At 43.1% G+C, this 21,499-nt stretch overlaps 2 protein-coding genes across 11 annotated transcripts in view; one reads left to right on the top strand and one right to left on the bottom strand.

The window, feature by feature from the left end:
* Window positions 1-7,836, bottom strand: part of ERICH1 (glutamate rich 1) — a 96,893-nt gene extending 89,057 nt beyond the window's left edge. Inside the window, exon 1 of one of the 3 annotated variants that reach the window (XR_014691998.1) lies at window positions 7,788-7,835. Coding sequence is in view for 2 of the 3 variants with exons in the window: in XM_084516005.1 (XP_084372131.1) it covers window positions 7,788-7,809 (22 nt within the window). In the remaining variant the exon portion in view is untranslated. The other 2 variants (XM_084516005.1, XM_084516006.1) reach the window with 2 other exon arrangements.
* Window positions 7,837-8,073: 237 nt separating this feature from the next.
* The window catches only part of DLGAP2 (DLG associated protein 2), a 478,278-nt gene continuing 464,852 nt past the window's right edge, over window positions 8,074-21,499 (top strand). For 7 of the 8 annotated variants that reach the window (XM_084515980.1, XM_084515993.1, XM_084515997.1 and 4 more), the window contains exon 1: window positions 8,074-8,191. In XM_084515980.1, coding sequence (XP_084372106.1) covers window positions 8,174-8,191 — 18 coding nt within the window. In that variant the 5' untranslated portion in view covers window positions 8,074-8,173. The remainder of the gene's footprint in view (window positions 8,192-21,499) is intronic. The other variant, XM_084515994.1, reaches the window with a different exon arrangement.

Here is a 21,499-nt window from a genome sequence, read left to right as displayed (position 1 = left end):
AAGAAGCCAACCGTAGAAGACAGTCACTGCATTCTCGCTCCAAGTATAACTGTATTTAAACACAGGCTGGTAATAAAGCTGTGAGGGAAGTTCAGAAGTCATTTTACAGTGAAGTACAAGGCTTCAAAGGAAACAAACAAAAACCAATGGGGCCTTGTGTATTTGATGTAGAGCTGCAGTCACCAAATTAAAATAACAGTTGGTGTATTTCAGTAGAAAACTTCAATTCTGATAGACCTACAAATATATATTAAAAAAACAAACAAACAAACAAACACATACATTCTCTAATACTGTCTTCTGAACTGGATTTCTATTTAGACTTCTGAAGTGAAATAGATTTATTTTCTTTCCAGACAAAGCTAGGCAATGCTACCAGAACACCCAGCCTGTACCTTAAAGCACTGGATTTTCCTACTGCATAATGAAGCTGAAGCAACACCTGAAGATGCATCTTTCCAGGAATTCCTTGGTGATGAAAAGCTGCCAGTATTTTCAGGAGAGCTTAAAACAGGTACTAAACTGTTTCCATAGCTAATTCTTGACATCAGACAACTAAAAAAAAGAGCACCAGGTGTCTGCAGTTCGACATAACAGAAGCAAAACAAGAACTCCAAGAAATAGAGCACTGAATATGTACTGGGTACAGGTACAAATTGTGAACTTCCAGGAACTTTTCACCAGTTAAGACTGAAAAGCCTTCCTTCAAATAATGCATTGTTCGCTATTTGAGTATTGAACTGACACCATGAAGTTCCTTGCTTTACACACACGTGCAAACTGCCCACAAGTGCCAAGACAGGAGCAGCGCTGCAGATTTATGACGGCTCCCCCGGAGCTGACAGCATGACTGAAGACTCAGTTAACACTACAGACTGTAACAAAAGCAGGATGAATAGCTAAACAAACAGAGTTCTGATCAACAGCAGAAGCATTCCTGTCCGGCTGAGTGTAGGAGGACGCTGTCCTCAAAAAGCATTTCTGTGGAGAATGCTCGCCGTGTACTTCTGGCTACCTGCCACGTATACTGTAAGCACCCCCGCCGCGTGCCTCAGTTGGTTGCCTGCTGCCTACTCAAATGCAAGTTGGGCAGCACGAATAAAATAAACGGCATCAGGAGTGCTGAACACAGAGCTCCGAGAGGCTTGCAACTTGACCTACTTGATCTTTCTCTCTCCTACAGACAGGAGTGCTGTGCAACTAGGGAACCAGGAATTTCTCCTGAAGCCAGCTACGTGGAAGATGTTTCAACACATTATTTCCGCTGATGCTGAGAAGACAGGAGTGCAGCAGGTCAGAAGAGGATCAGAAGAGCTGACAATGATAATGCACACACAGAACTATGGACAAGGCTTCATTAAAATGTACAGTTCATCCGAACAATCAGCATACAATTACTCTCTGATATTCAAGAAAATTTAAATCCTTGAAGTCTCTTTTGTTATGTACGCCTATGAAGGCTGTGATGAGCCAGTCACTTCACAGAATGGAAGAGACCTCCAGACACCATCCAGCCTAACCCCAATGCTCAAAGCAGGGTGAGCTGGGGCAGCATGCTTAGGGCCTTGTCCAGCCAAGTTCAACAATCCCATTATGTGAATACCCTGCTCCTCCTAACCACAGCTAGACAGTCAACTCTTGAGCAGTGACACTCAAGGACACCAAACGGAGAAGGGAAAAAAAAAGTTAACATACTTGGATTTCAGCAAGACTCAGGGTGTAAAAGTGTTTTAAGAGACCCCTGCGTACAGAAAACATTAGCTAGACTGACATTTTTACCAGCTAGCAGGTGGGAAACTGATGAGTACTTCCATCTAGCAGCTGTTCTCCATCCCCTTAAGCAGTTTTCTACAAAGCTTACTTCCCCTTCAATCACGCAAGACAGAATTTCATGTTTTAGGTCTTCTGGATTATTTCTGAAGGAGCTGCTCAGCTGGCCAAGCTGATGAACCTTGTATTGTTTTGGCCTGACACACAGAGCCATGACCCAAGAATCTGCACGTCTCAAAAAGAGAAGTAGCACCTAGTTCACACTGCAGACGCCAGGAACAAAATTCAGTTTGCAGTTACACCACTGAGCGATAGACACGTGCAAGGCATCATGCTCAGATTGCACATCAGACACCCCTCCGGAGAGCTGCTGTGTATACCAGACAGCAATTCATCAGGCCAGCCACTGGTACCACTGGGTACAAACGAAGCTGTACTGAGTACAAACCCCTTTATCACAGAGCCATAGAAGAGCTTGGGTTGGAAGGGACCTTAAGGATCACCCAGTTCCAACCCCCTGCCATGAGCAGGGACACCTCCTAGGTTGCCCAAAGCCCCATCCAGCCTGGCCTTGAATACTTCCAGGGATGGGGCATCCACAGCTTCTCTGGGCAACCTGCTCCACTAGATCAGGTTGGCCAGAGCCTTCTGGAAATCAATACACGCACATCTGAGAATTAGATTTGTTAACCTTGACCTGAGCCTCATAATACAAGGCTAGTCAGATACGCATTGCTTCCAGACAAAAACAAAACCCCACATCATCCTTCTTTCTATAGCCAAAACCTCAAATGCGGATCAAAGAGGGGACAGCTGAGATGTCTAAGACACCAGAACCACTGCTGGAAACAGCAGAGACCAGAGCTCTGGATTAAGTGAAACGTGTGTCTGCAGACAAGTTCTAGCCGTAACTACAAGTTCTAGACTTAACTACATCTACAAATCAATAGCTCTACATATTAATTCTCTCTTTTTAACCCCAGAAAGCCCTTGTTTCTTAAAAGCATTTACTTGCTGAAATTCTTTCTTGATGAATTTGCCAAATAATTTTTCAGCTTCATGTTTCAGTGTTGAATTCACTTGGTACCTTAAGGCCAGAAAGAACACTAAGGCTATCTCGTCTGCAGGACTGGAAGAAATAATTTTACACACTTACCCACACTGAGACCAACTTGTGTCTGAATACATATAACTTATCCCAAAAGACCTTGGAGGCCCTTCAAGAAGTGGAGGCACTAAATACTTCACTTAAGTTTTTTGTACTGCTTAATCACCTCTCCAAGTATAATCTTACAGTTCTATTACCCTGAAAAACCATGAATGACAGGTTAAAGGCAAAAATGTACACTTTTTGGCTGCATGTCCACACAAGGTGGAAACTTTCCTCTCCTCCAGTTTTACAATTTATCTCACTGACATTCCATATAGCAGGTAACTTTACTCTTAAAAAAGCCATTAATTTAAGTGGAAAAAGAGGACCCATTGCTTGGGTATCAAACAGAATTTATTTGCATTCAAGGTCATGTGAATTCTGTGCTTGGGCTGCTAGATGTCAGCTGCCTGCATCTCAGCACTGTTGTTAACCATAACGCCATGGGGAGCTGCATGAGAAGCTCAAATGTTGTCATTTTTAATCTGCTGTGTAATACTAACTTCACCATCTTAAGGTTTGTCTCAAGACCTCAGTTGTTATTCTCTCCGAAACAACGTCCATTAGCGTTCCATGTCTCATTAGACATTAAAACCAGATACTAATTGCCTAGATTTTACTTGTCCTATTCTTTACTACAGTTCAATAACTACATAGTTTAAAGAACTTCCAGCTTTGTGCTGTAATATAGCAGTCCATAAAAAAGTGTCTCAATTTATCTTCTCACTTAGCACTGTGTTTTATCAGACATGGAAAAATCACTGCTACCCGAAACTTCAGTAATTTATCATTCTCCCTTTCTTTGAGGCAACTCTTGAATGAGAGCAACTTATTTAAGTATACGGCTTAACACAAGTCATTTGAGGAGAAAGAAAGGAAAAAATATATAAATGACTGCATACCCTGAACTTTTGTATTCAGCTAAATTAAGCAGTAAGTCACAACAGGCAAGTGATTTACCAGAGATTGACCTCTGGGCACCCAGACCAACACAGTTTACAGCAATTGCAGATACAAAACAGTAAGATATTCACTACAGAAAGCAGACATTTATTGTCTCTTCTTAGCTAAGATGAAACTGATGCAGCTTCACTAAGCACAATCCCCGTGTCACATCACAGCTTCACATCAGTACGCCTGGTGTTGTACCTGTCAGCAAGTTCTACACGACTGTGTAGTTCAATACGGATCTGACTAATAGATCGTGCCATCCTGTCTCAACAAAGGCTTTAGAAATCTCTCAGTAGGCCACCTCAGACGCGACCGCAGGCTCCCAGACATCTAATAAACTTGACTTGACATGACACGGGATGCAGATAATCAGACACGCAGCTATCACAATGAGAACATCAGGATTTTGTTTCAGCTGTTCGTAAGAACCCCCTGTGCCTCGTGGTGAAGCCTTGTTACGCTGGGTCTTCTTACTACAGTCCTGGGAAAACGAAGCATCCTCACCATGGTATCAGTCTGTGCATGCTATCCGTGCTTCCAGGTGTCTTTCACAATACATTGCTCACACTGCACAACCAAACAGACCTCACTCAGAACAGATAAAACACCTCACATCCATTCTTAAGAAAGAAGCTCAATTTTGCTGAGTAAAAATGATAATAACTCTTGCTATTCAAAGTTGGGCCAAGCATAAATCCTGGCAGTAGGAAACTCTTCTTACCCTCTCTTCTCAAGAAGTAGATGGCAAGCGGGGAAGGGCATGAGAAGGTGAAGAAAACATCAATCACCCAAATTGTGCATTTCAACATCACTGGCCACCAAAACCAGCTCTACCAACAATGATTTAAGCTTTCTAAATGTCAGGAAGTTTAAACCTTACTTCAGCTAGACCATTGCAACTGAAGAACTCTTACCCTGCTTTAGGGATGCAAAGAACACAAGGCCTGAAGCAAGCACACTGTAGCACACAAATGCTGGTTGAAGTTAAAGCAGCAGCCTTTTCCTTCTGAGCAAGTACAGTAAGTTTTTACTAAATCTTGTCAGTTCCTTGTTCCGTTCTAATACAGAAATGCCTTTGGCATCGCCAAGTAATCCTACAGTAGATGCTGCAGGTAACATGGAAAACAGGCCAGCTGTACAATAATGGCCTGAAGCACTGCTGTAAGAATAGCTGAAAACTAGTGAAAAAACACAATTCAGAGTTCAGATTGCTGAAAAGGAAGAAAAAATATGGAAATTTTAAAGCAAGCTTGCTCTCCCTGCTTGTAGGAAACTAGACACCCAAAATACAAGTATTTACAGAACAACCACAAAACTATCGGGGTAGTATCACTGGGCATAAACCCTTATATACAATCTAAGTACAACTGCATGTCCACATCACTGTCTTCAGGGAGTAAATATACCCCTTCTTGCTGTGACTATTTGATTGCAACAGAAAAACCAACAATTTCTGCAAATGTCCCCACATACATATAACAAATCAATATCTTATTAAATAGCCCATCATTACCAAGTGCTGGAAGATTCAATGAAAAAGGATTTTTCTTTTCTTGTTAGTTACAAAGGGTACTTTAATATAAGCCATTAAGCAACCCTCAATAGAAGTGCACATTTCTAGACACATTGATTTCAACCTTTTGCACCAAACACGACCAGAAAAATGAGAAATCATACACTGCCCACTGAAAATGACAAGCTAGTGACTTTCTGAGGATTGCTCCAAGATATTCCATAGACAATCTTTCTAGACAGTTGGAAACTACTAATTAACAGCTTAAAAGCTAGATTTGTGGAATCAAAAGCCATCACATACTGATTGTTAAAAAAAATAAATAAATAAATAAAAGCACCAAGCCCAGAAATGACACCCTTTCCCCACTTTTACCAAATAACACAAGCACATACACCCGATCCCCAAAAAAGTACCCTAGCATCTTCACACAGATGCATGTCTCTCTCATGGACCATTCTGCAAAGTATTGAAGAAATGCTCCAAAATATTATTTCAAAAGAGTAAGCCAAAAAAATAAAAATAAAAAATAAACCACACCCACAAAACTGGAAAAAAAAAACCACACCATTACAAACCAAAGAAACACCTCTCCATCTCATTTCAATCCCTATAAAAGTACGAGCTTCCTGCCCCAAACTTAAGACTCATCTCAAAAAGACTGAGATGCCACTCCTCAAAGCACTGTTCTCACTGCTCAAAAGTATTTTGTTAGTGTTGCTGTTCTTTTAATCACCCAAATCTCAGACAGGAAGCCTTCTGTAGCATCACTTCCTACAGCATGGTAAGTTTTCTAACACTTCTTAGCAGTGAAGGTCAGTGATCTGTAGGACACCTACACCCATACCTTAAGCCTACCCATCAGCAGCTGGAAGGGCACTCTGTAAGCCTGTATGACAGCATAACTTTGGAACCACACAAACTTTCAAGAACAATGAATGTGGCTTTGAAGAAGCAGCTGATGATGTTTAACAGCTACGAACTCCAAATTTGTCAGTGCAGTGAGGATAATCATTTTGTCAATAATGCATACAATAAGAAATGCTGGTTCATCTAGGCCTGCTATGTATCATTGGTATATGTGACTGAAAGACAACTAAAAGACACATACAAAACTCAAAAGCCTTTGACTTTCTCTGTTAGGCCTGTCCAATCCAGTGCTGGCAAAGTCAATAATAAGTATATCTTACTTAGTATGCCAGCAGTGTAGGTATCTGTAAGTAACGAGGATTCTCTTCAGTGACAATTAGTACCACAACCTGGTACCACAATTAGTACCACAAGCTGTTGACCACCCCTTCCATTCTGTCTTCAAGTGTTCATTTGTAATACAGACAAAAAAAAAAAAAATCAAAAAAAAAAAAAAACAAAAAACAAAAAAACACAGAATCTCTATACACAGGACCAAAAGAGATCTTAAGGAGATGCAAATAAACCTTTTTCAGCTCTTTTCCGAGACACTTTTTCCCTTTAAAGGCATACAGTTTTACAGAATAGCAAGTCACCAGTTCCCATACATGCTATCAGCTGCCGAGCCTGTGCAGATAAAGTTGCAGACTGCCAACTTTGTCGTTTCACCCCAGGCGACCACACGGCATCCCATCCGTCTCCTACTGCTTGCTGTATTTTATTCCCAATCTCAAACCACCATCCTTTAGAGGGGCTGCAGAGGACAGGAGCACTTCCTAACTTTAAAGGCAGTCGCTCAGCACGATCGGTTTAGCTTTCTCACCCACCTTAGCGAAACAAGCAGCTCTTTATTTAACCTTTAAGAAGCCGGAGCCCTGTGGCATTTGCTTTCCTTGCTCTCAGCCCTAAGTCCCACGTTTACTTACACGCTCACTCTTCCCAACTCGCTCCCTCCCACCGGCCAGCAGCGCCGGACAGACAGACAGACGGACACCAGGCAGGGTTACCCCACCCACCACCACCCGTACCCAAAGCAGCGATCGCTTCTCCGGCTCTGCAGCTCCTCCAGAGCCCCCCTGAGGGCACAGGGCGGCCCCGAGCCCCCCATCTCCCCCCTCGCACAGGGGACGGGAGGCGCTGAGCCCCGCAGGGCACAAGCAGGCACCGAGCGGGCTGCAGCCGGGCTCGGGCCGCTCCGTTTTGCTCCCTCAGCGCTCCCGGGGGAGCCGCGGCAGCAGCCCGGGGGCGAGCCGAGCTTATCCAAATTAACAGAAACAACATAAAATAACAACAAAGGGCGGCGGTGCCGAGCCCCGGAGCTCACAGCACGGACCCTACCGCGCTCCTTCCCCTCTCCCAGCCCCCCAAACCCGCCGGCAGGGCGAGGCGGAGCGGGGACGGCTCCTCTGTGGGGAGCCCCCAGGCGCTAACCGCCACCCCGCGACCGTTGCGGGCCGTTACCGGCCGCCATGACGCGCCCCGCCGCCGCCTCACCTTCCCTCCAGCCCAGGGCCATGGCCCCTCCGCTCCGCCGGCGGCCCCGCCCTCCCGCGCCCCGCCCCGGCCCGTCCATCAGCCGCTCCGCGCCTTCCTATTGGCTGGCGGCGGGGCGGGGGGCGGGCCCTCCTCCTCCCCCCCCCCTCCGCGGGCTCCGGCAGGGGGCGCGCGGCCGCGCGCACTCGGCCGCGGGGGCGCGCACGGGGAGGGGAGAGGAGGGGGGGGCCCGGCGGGGCGCTGCTGGGTGCGCGGCGCTGTTCCTCCTCCTCCTCCTCCTCCTCCTCCTCCTCCTCCTCCTCCTCCTCCCGCACCCGCACCCGCACCCGCACCGAGGCGGCAGCCCCGCGCCCAGCCCGCCCCTGCCCCGGTAATAATGCACTAGAATGTCAGCGCTGAGAAAGGTACGGGGACAGCGGGGGGCCGAGGGGGTCGGCGGGCGAGGGGCGAGGGCACGGTGCCGCCAGGGCAGCGCCGCTGCAATTTGGGGGGACGCGGAGGGGTGGGGGGGGGGGGTCGGTGCCGGGGGCTCACGGCCGCGGAGCACCCCCAAATCACACGGGGGGGGCGCGCTGGGGAGGGGGGGCTGGCGGAGGGTCGTGGGGAGAGGGCAGGAGTGTGCGGAGCGGGGCGGTGCTCCCAAATCCCAAACCTGCCCGGGTGATGCTCCCAAACCTTCCCGGGTGATGCTCCCAAACCTTTCTTAGGTGATGCTCCCAAATCCCTCCCGGTGATGCTCCCAGACCCTTCCCGGGTGCTGCTCCCAAATCTCTCCCGGGTGATGCTCCCAAACCTTTCCCCATCAGTGCTCCCAAATCCCTCCCGAGCACTATCCCCAAACCTTTCCCCAGCGATGCCCCGAGCCCCGCGGCGATGCTCCCCATCCTTTCCCACTCGCTGCTCCCCAAAACCTCCCCCAGTTTCCATCACGGAGCCCCTCACCCCGGCCGGGAGGGGGTTTCAGCCCACCCCCGCGGTGCCCCCGGCAGAGCAGGGAAAGCGGGACGAGGAAAAGTTTCAGCCCGGCACTTCGGGCTCCAAAAGCCGTCGCCGGCTGCTTTCGGCGGAGCCTCTCCTCTCGGCACCGCAAGTTTTCGCTCTGCTCCACGCCGCGGCTTGTAGGGCTGAGCAGGTTTTATCCTCGGTATCGGAAGGGCTGCGTGGCGTGTCCCCGTTTCCCCCCTTCCCCAATCGTTTTTATATGCTTTCGAAACACCCGGCGTGTGGTTAAATTACATTGTATTGTATACTCGGGTTGTATTTAACACTCTCGTGAATTGCAGGGCTGTTGTGTGTTGGGGATTTAATTCTGAGCGCTGTAGTGATCTGACACAATATTCCTAAGTTGGGGAACGCATTTATTATGCCCTCGTTCGGTTCAACGTGAAGTAAAAACTAGGACTGTCAAATACCTTCCTTGATTCTGTTGTAGATTACTGCCAGCTTTTCGTTTTAGCACCGCACGGTGCTGTTGGCATCTAGTTGCACGTATACCTGCCTGCCCTCAGGGCAAAGCTGGGCGTCCCTCCTCCTCGCCTTTCTAGAATTTGCAGCCCCCCTGAAATTGCCTGAGATCTCTGCCACAAACGAAAGGTTCACTTAGAGGCAAGTTGTACGATGGACGGCTCCACGGAGGGGCTGAGGAGAGCCTGTGCTGGCCGTGCAGGTGGCAAAACCCCGCGGTGGTGGTGATGCTCCTAGGGACTGAACAGCAGTGGGGTGTCCCGAAGTGCAGGGAAACGTCCCACAGCAGCTAGAGCTGAGGTTGTTGGCCGTGCCAAGCTCCCACAGGCTGCCGAGTCGAGGCAGAAATCGAGCAGGATGAAGTTTGTTACAACTAACTAATAATTCTTTCTGATAAGTATCAAGCAAGTTGCTTTAATATAAGTGAGCAGGTGTGATATCTCTAGGGGGAAATGTGTTCCTGTCCCGCTGTGCCTGTGCACCACGGAGCATCCCACCTGCAGCGTGGCTGCTGCAGCTCCCTTGAGCCTCCTAGCCAAGGGTACAGTAGGTTTTTGTCTGACAGCGGATGCTCTGATAGGAAATATGCACAGACAGCCTTAACAACTACATTTCATCTTGATTGAGAGCTTTATCTGGCTAAACTACGGAAATTGGAATAATTATTGGGATAGTTTTTGTGTACCTTAGCAAAGGTGGTAAGACATTATTTTACACCTGCCTTTCCTAGGCGGGAACTTTTTTCCCTGCTTGCAATTACATGTAGTCAAAGCAATTTCCCTGTGTAGCGATGATAATCCTATGAGTAGTTTTGGTAATAAAAAGAACGTTGAAATAAACCCTTGTTTTTTCGAAGGTGTACCATCAGGGGGCCCTTTCAAACTGCATCAGTCAAACGAAAACAGCTGCTTCAGTTCTACCGTGTGAACAAGACAATTCCTGTTAGATGCCTCAGTTCATCACCGCAGAGAATTAGTTTATCTAACCACACGTGGTAAAGGGGGTGACCACTAATGCAGAAAGCGAGTGAGAGCTCATCAGTTATGACTGCATTTAAGAGAGATTTTCAGTTCTTAAAACTCTGTTGTAAGGACCAAAACGTCCCACCTGAGTCCACAGTAGTCTGTTTGCTAAATGGGTAGTTTTGTTTGGCTAACTACAGAAAGGAATTAAATGTAGATGAGTTTGCTTCGCGAAAATTCATAGTCATCCACGAACCATATGGCTTTCTTACCTCTCGTAGAGAAATACATCTATGCATGGCAGATACAGTATGTCAACAGCTATGATCAAATATAAGTAGAAGTGGGCACGGATGATTCAGAATCTCCTTTAGAGCAGGCCTGCCTGAGACTACAACTTCTCATATCTCAGCCCATATATATCTCCATTATAGAATTATGCTTCCCGAAAGAGATTATAGTTCATCACAGCTACTTTCTGCTGTAGGGGCCAAAATGATTCATTAAAGCAAAGTACTGTTCCTATTACATTTTTTTTTTTTTTTTTTTTTTTTTTTTAGGAAATGTCAAGCAGCAGTTTATTCACTTAGCACACACTCAGTTGTAATGAGAGGCAGGGAATCACTGCAGCTAGATTTCTCAATCAGTGCTGCTACAAATGTGCATAAAGAACACACGCACACAACAGTATGGAGAGCACAGCTCTCACTTTGTCCTTACCCATTTCTCACTGTGATTCCTTAACTACTTGCTTTGTGCACAGAAGTTGCTATGCATTTTCCTGCCGTGTTTTCACATTTCTCTGTCCTTGCCAGTTCAGAAAAATGAACAACAAATAGCTTCCAGTATGGCATTGGCCCTTAGCCCTCTGATTTATTTTGTGGTTTCATAACCATATATTCTTACCAGCTAAAAAGGTTTTCTTTCCACTTCTGGTAGTAAATGTGGTGTGTGTATGTGGTAATATGTATCTGCTGGTAAATGTGTCAGGTATACCACAGAAGGTGGCTTTTATTTTATATGGGGAGTGCCTGTTGTCTTCATTCAAACTTGTTAGTGCTGTGTGTGACAAAGTAGATAAATCGATGGTAATGAAACAGGTCAAAAATACAGTCAAATATATGCATAATTCCAAGAAGGCAAAATCAGTAATTTAGAAACGCAGATTTTATATATGCACAAATAATTCGAGGAGGACCATACACCAGAGCTCTATCTGTAGCTCCCCATCATCCTTCATAGCTGCTCCCTCTCCACCCAGAGTCCTTCCACCACTCTTAATCTTATATCCCCCATCTTGAGTATTGTCTTTAAAAAGCACATTTATGTCAGAGGAAAGAAGAGCCTATTAGATCTGCCTGATACACTGAGCTTAGATTTGCAACAACAAGTTTTATTCTAGCAAATGTAAAGGTTAAGTCTTGTTAATGAAATTGCAGAGTTAAGAAAGGAAAGCATAAAACTAAGGAACACAGATTTATTGTTGGACACCAGTTGCTTGTGGTCATTTAAGGTGTCCGTGATACATATTTCATCCTGGATGCTGAGAGGCTGATCAAGCAGCATTCACCCTCTGGAGCACTGCCTTTAGGAGGGAGCAACTCTCCTGCATTGCCCTGGAAAGGTAACAGGTCTGCACTGACAGCAATTCAAAAAAAAATTTTTTTTTTTTGATCTGCCTCCTTATTATCCTTCTTCTGTTCTTTTAATTTAGGCAATATTGTATTGTCAATAAACCCTAAGGTGTGGGTGAGAATGCAAATCAATTGTTTAAGCTTGTCTGGAATCTAATTACCCTTAGCATGCGTGTTTTTCATAAGATGTTGACTTCTTACACACAATTTATTTTTGTGCATTGGAGGTCAACTGAATTAGTTGTCTCTGATTCTTTACTTCTCAACAGTATGACTTGCATTGTAAGCTTTTTAATTCCTTAATAACAATATGCAAATTGCATAAAATAAAATATCAGCAAAGTTTCCAGCAACTCTGATAGTTTTGTCATTGGATAGGCTGGTGACTTTTCCTGAAAACAATATATGGACTTATTAATGGTGCAGATATTCAACTTAGCCTTTAAGGAAACTGCTCAAATCATTTCACTCTGGCAGTGCCACTCTGGGAGCTCGTGCAGCTGTAGGGGTACAGAAGTGTGTTATGGTCTTGATGTGTGTTTTGCTGGCAGTGAGGAGCACAAAGAACTTCCCCGCTTTCACACCTTCCTTCTAGCTTCACAAGTAGCCCATAAAAATAACACAGAGCAAATGGCTTCAATAGCCACAAGTGGGAGGTTATTCTTGACCTTTTTTTTCTTTTTTTTTTCCCCTGAATGGCAGACAGTAGGGAGAGAATCTCATGATGTTACTATTTCTTTTATTTCTTCTAGAGTAATCTTTAAAGGTGGAGGGAAGGAAAAAACCCAGAGGATCTTCTGCTCTCACATTTTTATTGATTTATGGCTTAATAAGTCATTGGGATATAAAGCTACAGAGCATAAATACTCTTACTCAATCGAATTTGTCTAAACCGAGCCCAAGTAAGATAAAGATGACACTTTCGCTTCATTCATGCGGAGCGAAATTCTCTCCAGAGAGAACCAGCACCAGGCCCACCTTGTGTCCTCTGCACAACAGCACATTTCACTCTAAATGAACAAATAAATTCTTGAATTTTAGAGATGAATAACAATCATCTTCCCTGATGAGCAGAAAGGAGGACATAGCTTGCTTTTCTGCCTTTCATTTACTTTCCTTGAGCTCACAGCCTTTCAAATCCTGTCTGGTTGAAGCCACAGGAAGAACCTAGGCTGTTTTTTTTTTTTGTTTGTTTGTTTTTTTCAATAGAAAAGAAAATGGAAAAGCACAACGGTATTTATTGAAAAATCTGTGCATCTGCCTGAATTATTCATCATTTCCGTAAACAGGCTTCCTGTAGCACGATGTAGATGAAATATGTAGACTTAATAATGAGAATTTGTCCTCTTAAAATTGGGCCATCACATAGCAAGAAGAGTGAGTAAGAAGTATGAATGTCCTGTGGTCGGGAAGGCTTTGGGCTCTCATTGGCAAGGATGACCCAAGTTCACCTCCCTTCTGAAGACAAATTCAGCCCCTCTGATGTTTCTCTCTCTTTCTCGCTGTGGGACATGAAATAGCTTTTCTCTTTGCTTTGATTTGTGCTGGTGGCTTTGTCAATCCAGCCTCTGGCCCCTTTTTTTGGCTGTTTTAGGGTTATCTTTGCCATAGTGTTTTACTGAAAGGTTAGGATATTTTAAAAATGTAAATGTGTGGATTGCTCCAGTTATACATTATATACATTAGATTTTTATTTCAATCTAAGGTTTTGATCTCACTCAATTAAGGGTCTGTTTACAAATGGCGTCACGTAGGAATAGCTACTGTCATTTGTATTCATACCTCAAATGTCAAATATTAGTTTTCAAATACAAGTTATTATTGAATTTAAGAGAATCACTCTGAAATTTAAGAGATGTATTCTAAAATAACTAATGCAAGTGATGTTTTCTTAGTTCTGTAACAGAATCTTAAGTTTGCTGTTCTCTTTTGGGAATTCAAATGGGTAAATGGGACTGATGCTTTTTTTTCTGTGAGTTTTAGTAGGCTGAGAAATCAAAATGTTACACACAGACTAGATACAGTTGCCTCACAGCATGCAGTTTGTTTAAGCTATGATACACTGTGATTTGTAGATTAGAGTGTTTCTGTCACGAGTATCTGCAGAGAGCAGGTTAGAGCACTGCGTGCAGGTAATGCAGCAGTACGTCTGAAAATGCAGCGTTACTTTTGCCATCAGTCCTGAAGCACACTGGGCTCTGTAGCATGTCTCATCTTCACGCTACGTCTGTGTTTATTCATTATGCAAGAGGTGCATGTAAAATGCGAGCTGCTTCAAAAGAAGTTATTGTGATAACATTTAGGAGGGATGCCATGAGTTATCATATCCTGTTCTTTTACAGCAATGTGCGTTGTAAGCAATTTGATAAGATTTCTTAAATGGTAATTTGGAATTTACCACTCCAAAATCTTCACATATATGGTGACACTTTTAAAAGAAAACCCTCCTCTGTACAATATTTTCAGTTACGTTTCTCCTTTTGGAAGATAAAGCAACCTCATATAACACTGACCTTTCTTAGGAAAAACTTGACCTATCTACACCTCCAAATTTCAGCTGCAAGGAGATTTAGGAAGTTATATATTACTTCAAGAATCGAAAGGCACGTGCGTTGACCTTTGAAAATAATGAAATAGATGACCAAAGCATTATAATAGATTTAAACAGTTGAATCCAATGGTTTGAGGGTCTGTTATATTTCTTCTCAAATTGAGAAGTGGTATGGTAATTTTGGACGCTTCCCAAAGTTTTATCTTTTTCCTGCCTAGAAAATGTTTCTCTACAGCTAAAATGAATTGTTACAGGTTACATAAATCGGTGGAAATGTTCTTATGGCCATCAGTAAAAGATCCCCTGTAGTGATGTGTGTTCGTTCTTGAGGTCATTTATAGAGCGGTTAATGTTACTGGATATTGCTTGGTTTTGAGTTTTCTTTTTGACACACGCTTCATTCTTCTCTCTTTCTTAACTATTGCATTTCAAAATAGCATTTTCATTTTATGGTGCTTTTGGAGACTGTACATTCCTTAGTAAATGTCTCAAACGTTATTATTGCTAACTTGAAATGTGCTTACAATTTACAGCAGGCAGGTCCTTTCAGGGTGGAAGTCATTCTCAAATACCCCTTGTCATGCATAAATTACGAAATGCACTTTCTTTCCTAACTGATGTCAGGTCTCCCATCATTTCCCTGTGAATTTCTGTCTCTTTTTGCTTTCCAAAGTTATCATGAATTGCTGTCCTAAAAATGATGCAGAAAGGGAAAAATGCAGAGCTGAGAGCTGCACTGTATACCAGGCTGTAGCATGCTGCTTTGATCAATAAAATAGGAAAGTTTCTCCCATATAACTGTATCATATTCAGACTGCAGTCTCTTCCAGGAGCTTTCTTAGCCTTTGCTTGTAGGCAACCTCCTGTTTAGTTGCATACCCAAGTAATGTAAAACAGTTTTTGTGTGTTTTTTAGCCAGAGAATAAGTGACTTTTCATGACTTCTTCAGTATAACCTCTTTTTTTTGTGTGTGTATTTGTTAATCTATTTAAATTACATTCCCTTATTAAAAGCAAACAGCAAGCAAAACAACAAAAGACAAACATCTTGGTGGTATTCTTCCTGGTTTGATGGAATTTCATTTAAAATGTCCTGACAAATTTCCATCCCCAGCACGAACACGGACACTGAAACTTAGCAAACTAAGTGTGGTGCCTGGGAACCCAAAGAATGTGTGAAGGCTTACATTCTGACTACAGTGTCAAAATGAAAGACAAAATCTTGCTTCACTGCTTGCAAGATTAGTGCTACAAGTAAAGATTGCCACATTAACATTTCTGCTTTTCTGCACTTCTTAATGTTGAAATTTATAAGCCCCAGGGGTCACATATTAGAGCAAGCCCATGTTAATGTTGGAAAGGTAGTCAAAAGGAAAGGTGCCACGGAGGGGTTTGGGAAAGCATTGTGATATGGCTTGGGTCCAGAAGAAAAGGAGGCAAATGATCAAGGATATAGGTGGAAGTATATGTATGTAACAGGAAAACTGGTGAAAAGATCCTAATAGGGCAGTGCAGGGGAAGACTATTTTTGTTGTCTTTTTCTGGTTAAATGTAGTGGGCTAAGAATAGGGGAAAGGAACAAGCTGCGTAAACAGGAACAAGCTGCATAACACCTCTTCTCTGAGATACCATACACTTTTCACAAACTGCATCATGAAAGACTTAAATATTTCCATGTTGCGAAGCTGCACAGATAATAGAAACCTTCATCAGCACTGGGTGCGTGTATGCATCTTGATATTGAAGGGGCTCAGCTGATCACAAAGTAGCTGTCAGGCTGTGTTGCTGCTGTTCTTTACTTGGAAAAGATGACCCATAAAATAGGGTAATTGGTCAAAAAAAAAAAACAAAACACGGTAGGAATACATTTTCTGCAAGTAAGCATTATGCTGTTCTTAATTCCAGTTGCATAATTCCATATTACCTTGAATAAAACTTGTCTCTCTTTTTCAACACATTTCATGAGGTTGGCCCAAGTTACCCTGAAGAAACATCTTACCCATCATTACCATGACTTACCACACAAGCTACATTCCTCCTGACCAACGGAATGAAATTTCCTATGTTTCTGATTTTGGAGCACAAGGAACAAAGTATTCTTGGCAGCCACACTGTTCCTGTACAAATTCTCTTCTGAAAGACATCAGTGTGATCATTAGTCTTCATTTTTTTCAGAGCAAGACTTAAAATTGTCTTCTCCAGCCTTGCCCTCCCTTTGTAAATATGTCTGGCTCTTGTAATCGCTACCACCGGTGAGATCTCAGTTGAAAGGTTTTCATGAAGTACCAAAATAAACAGCAATGTCCGTGCATGCAGGATGTTCTGGTTATGAAGGAATGGTGGATACACTAAAATATTACTCAGTAAAAGCCTCTGGATGAATTTATTTAAAAACTTTATCTATGAAAATTTACATTGCCATTCAGTACAACTATTTTTTTGGGGCCTATAATTACGTGTATTGTGCAATTGATCTAGACGGTTTTATGGTGTTCTTCTAAATTACTTGATTTTTCATATCTTGTTTTAACACAAATCTATGCAAGCCTATATACCATAAACCTATTAGAAAAATAGACTCTTTATGTAAGTAATGGATTGTTACTATACCTAAGCATCAATATACTTTCCACGCAGAAGAGCAGAGAAAGAATTTAGATTGCAGCCTTAACAGTAACTTTTTAACATCTTTAGTATCTTTAGACTTCACAGAATTTAAGACTAATTAAAATATTCCTGCAGAAAAAAAAAAAAAAAAAAAAAAACAAAACACAAAAAAAATCCAAACACCCCTCCTCCCAACAAATTCTAAAACAAATTACTAAAGTGTAATAAAATAGACTGGAAAATCACAAGACAGTATAGAATTAACAATGCTGAGCAATAGGTAATTAGTATTCATATAGTCATTATGAAGATGAAACTAGTAATAATTTTATCCATATGGATGAAGGCAGTTAATAGTTCCTAAGTCTGTGGAAAAAAATATGAACTGTAAGAGAACAAAATTGATTCCCGTTAAAAATGAAATAGGATATAATATAGTTTAGGGATTATTTATGGGATTTTTTTGTTTCAGATGCATGACTTGAAACTTTGATTTTTATTCAGAAGTCAATTGAATGATTTTCCAGGACTTTTGCATGTGTCAACAGGAAACAACCATATCTTGCTGAACTTCCTTGATAAGTAAATACAATTTTAATATATATTTTTTTCCCTGCAGCCATTTTCACCAGACTTTTGAGAAATTTCAGCTGGTGCTGAAGTGATATATTTCATATTTCACTTAAAAATATCCTACACTCATGTTTGTGCATGAACCTGGGCCTTCACTTAGTGTCTTGTTGCAGTAACACAGGCTGAGTGAAATCTCTATTTCCATTTGTGGCTTGGTCCCTACAAACTCTGCAGGCTTCCTCTTGCACATCATTGGTTTATTTGCTTTACCAGTGCTTGTTTCTATGTCATTTGGATGGCTTGGGGGTGAAAGAGAAAGCAGAATCCTCATATTCGACAGGAGGAAATACTGTGATAGCACTAGCTTGTGCCAAGCAGCTGGGTGCAGTTGGGCTCTCATCAAGGCCCCGCATGATTTAAGGTACCTTAGCACCTCCAAGATGCCCGTGTAGACCTGGCTGGTGCAGCAGAGACCAGCTATGGCCTGGACCAGGGGAGCCCAGCACTTCTCGAGGAGTATCAGCTGCCCAGGACTGGCCAGCAGGAGCAGGACAGGCCTTTGCTGCCACCATCGAGGAGTTCTGGGCCATATTGGGTGCCCTGGGATCACCCTTCTGCCCCTCAGTCACTGTTCCTAAGTATCCCACATAACCTGTGGGCCGTATCTACCAGCTCAGTGTGTATCTGCTGACCTCAGGTATCTCACAGCTTCCCAAATAACACCAGGCACCGATTCGCAAGCAGCCAACTCTTGCCCTAGGCATGCATTTCCATCTCAACACAGGGAGCTGTTCAAGAGGCTGTACCTAATTCTAAGCATTTGATGGAAAGAACTTCACGGGGAAAACAAATCTAAAATGAATGGATCCTAGAGATTTATGTGCGTTTGTGTTTATTATTTGATATAATAAATGAGCCCACATAAAAGTGCTTTCCTGATGTGCTTGGAGAACATTCTGCTGCCTGTGTGCAAATGTGAGCTGTTAGTTGCTCAGACTTCAGCTTATTTGTATTTATTTTTCACAAATTAGCCTGTTTCCCCATGAAATCTAGCCATCTCAAATACTTGAAGTGTTTGAACTCCGCCATTTCAGTTACATGTGAACGAGGAAGTTTTTGCACATGCCTCACCGTGGTGCGGGTTTTGGTTTTAGTATCATATTTGGGCTGTGTCATACTTTTCACCGTAAAAAGTATAGCTTGAATATATCATCATGAATATATTTTGAGCTAAATGTGCTTAAAAATAATCATAAAATTTGGTTGGACAGAGAAAACATGGGCATTTTTAACTGACAAGACTGCTTAAAAGAGAAACTGTATTTTCAGCTCATCTATATTGTATACCAGCAAATAATCCATGTTCCTTCACTGAGAAACAGCATTTTCCTTCTGTTCTGGCAGTAGTCAGAAAAAAAGAGCAAAATGCCCCAAAACAGCAGGCTGGGATATCAACTCAGTGGTGGCTGGAGAGAGAATATCACCAAGTTATTTTCCTGTAGCTTCATAGTCCCCTGTGTTTTGTCGCCTCCCCTGCTGTCAGTAACCACTAAAGGTGTGCCAAGTACCCAAGACTCCCCTGTACTTGGTGCCATAACAGGGCTTGCTCAGCCTCTGTGCTTTTTTTTAATGGCCATACCACCTTTGGGGCTTGCAGCAGCAGGGAAATTGTCTGCCTATTTTTCAGTGGTGTTGTTGGGTTGCCCATCTCACTGAACTTGCTGAGGGCTGCCTTGGTCGCCAGCATGGTGGGAATTCCTGCAGTACTGTGGGCTGTTTGTCTGGAGTCAGGGAAACCTGAAGAAGGAGAGAGACTTTGGCTGTGGAAATGCCTGGGAGGTGGTGCCCAAAGGGTGCTGTAGTCTCCATGGAAGATACCATTTTCAGGCCATGCCAACACGGAGCACCATGTAATGTTTCACTGCCAAACCACAATTGCAAGCTCTACACCTTGCCCCATTGCACAGACACTGAACACCCTTCAGGCTGTTGTGTTTTGGGAACGTTTCAGTCAGCATTCCTCTCTGCTGATCTCAAGTAATGACTGAAAATGCAAGGGGACAGCTTTAGTGTCCACCCTGAACAGCGTTGCGTGCTTTTCCATCATTTTTACAGATTTCCTTTGAAAGAGCTGACAACGCGTGATCTATTTTAAATACTGCTTCAGGAGATAAAATTATTTTGGTCTAAATGAAATCAATAAGCAGTATTAAATACAGCGTAAGGTTTAAGTGAGCAAAAAATAAAATAAAATCCAGTGACCCTCAGTATTTATCATATGTCAGGGCTGGTATAACAACCCTTAGCTAATTGGTTTCTCCTTTCTGTAAAGCAAACAGCTTACTAAAACCAAGAAACCCTTCTCACTCTGAAGCACTTTTGAAGGCATGAGTAGTAACAGGTGCGCTTTTGGTGTCTCCTCCTTTATTCCAGGCTTCCGTTTTTTCTCTGGGGTCCCTATTCTTCAGAAACCCTGGACCATATTCTCCTCTGATTCCACGTGTGCATTGGGAAATCTTCCCAAAGTTTTTCTGTGTAGCCCTCTGCAAAGCCAGGTGCTGGTGACACCCAGCTTTGTGCCTCCCTCACCTGTACTGCTGCTTTACAAGCTGGCATGGCACAGTTGACCTCCTGAGGCTCCTTGCCTTACAGCAGCACCTGGCAGACACCACCTTTCCCCTGCCCCTGCTCTCGTGTCCAATATTGTGGAATCGATTGGATTTTTCCAACAGAGAAGCACTTTTAAGTTCTTAATAAAAATTAACGCGGCTCTCCCTGGCTAGCTTTTTCCCCCTAATGCTCTCTCTTTGCTGTCTTCTTGCCTCTCAGTTAGAATTCTGATGTTGTTGGATCCTTGATTTGCTGTATTGAAAAATTTCTGAAATAAATAAGAACATTGCTTACATCTGTGGATAATGCCAATCCCATATGTATGGTGCTCGGAAGTGTTGCCTAGCAAAGTCTGTGAATCTTGATGAAATGTTAGTTCCTTTTCATAACTTACATCTGTTATTTCTCACACTATTTGATATATTTTACGTGCTTTTGTGATCCTGATTTTTAAAGAAAGGGAATTTGTGTCCAAATGGACTCGTGGACTCCTTTCTTTGAGACGTTTGTCACTGAACATGAGATTCATCTGATTAAACATGTGGTAGCTGCCTCCACCAGAGCAGCTACTGGTCATTCGTGGTTCGTGTGAGGTGAGTGGGGTGAGATGGGCAGCCCCGAGGGGTTCAGTCTTACCCTAAAGAAATTCAGCTGCATTGTCTCTGAAAAGTGCTACCTGTCACAACACTGGAGCCTGAGATCACAAGAAGGGGATTTCTGTCACAAGGTCATATGTTATTTGTTGGTATGGTGAGTTCCAGCTGGGAAATGTACAGGTAGTCTCTGCTTGAATACCTTCCAGGAGAACTTTGGCCACACAGTTAAACAGGTCTTGAAGGAATAACCTTTTCATATTAGCTTCTCACTGGTGATAAAGATACTTTTAAGATCAATATAAATGCATAAAGACATCAGAAATACCTATTTTTTCATTGGTATAAGACTGCACTTGAATCCACTGTTCTCATGCATTGAGCTCTACAGGAAGCTAAAAACTGCATCGTAGCCCTCTGTTAACTTCGCGTTGCATGTCCTGCATGCACACCCACTTTTCATAGCAAATCAAATCTGATCTAGAGTAGTTCCAGACAGGAGTGGGGCTAGGATTATTGCCTTTTTTTTTTTTTTTTTTTTTTTAATAATATAAACATAAATCAGTGAATACATTTTGCTTGGTGATTCTTTTCCTTGCTGAGCAACAGGAGGCTAAGATGAAGAAAAAAAGCTTGTTTGGAGCCTATTTGGAACATGCCAATAATAGCAGTTGTTGGTAATGATTCTGTTCCGTATGAGTACATGACATGCTCCTTCT

The sequence above is a fragment of the Aythya ferina genome, assembly GCF_964211825.1.
Source record: "Aythya ferina genome assembly, chromosome: 3".
Lineage (NCBI taxonomy): Eukaryota > Metazoa > Chordata > Aves > Anseriformes > Anatidae > Aythya > Aythya ferina.
The sequence above is the reverse complement of the archived record's forward strand: the minus strand, read 5'-3'. Positions and strand labels throughout refer to the sequence as shown.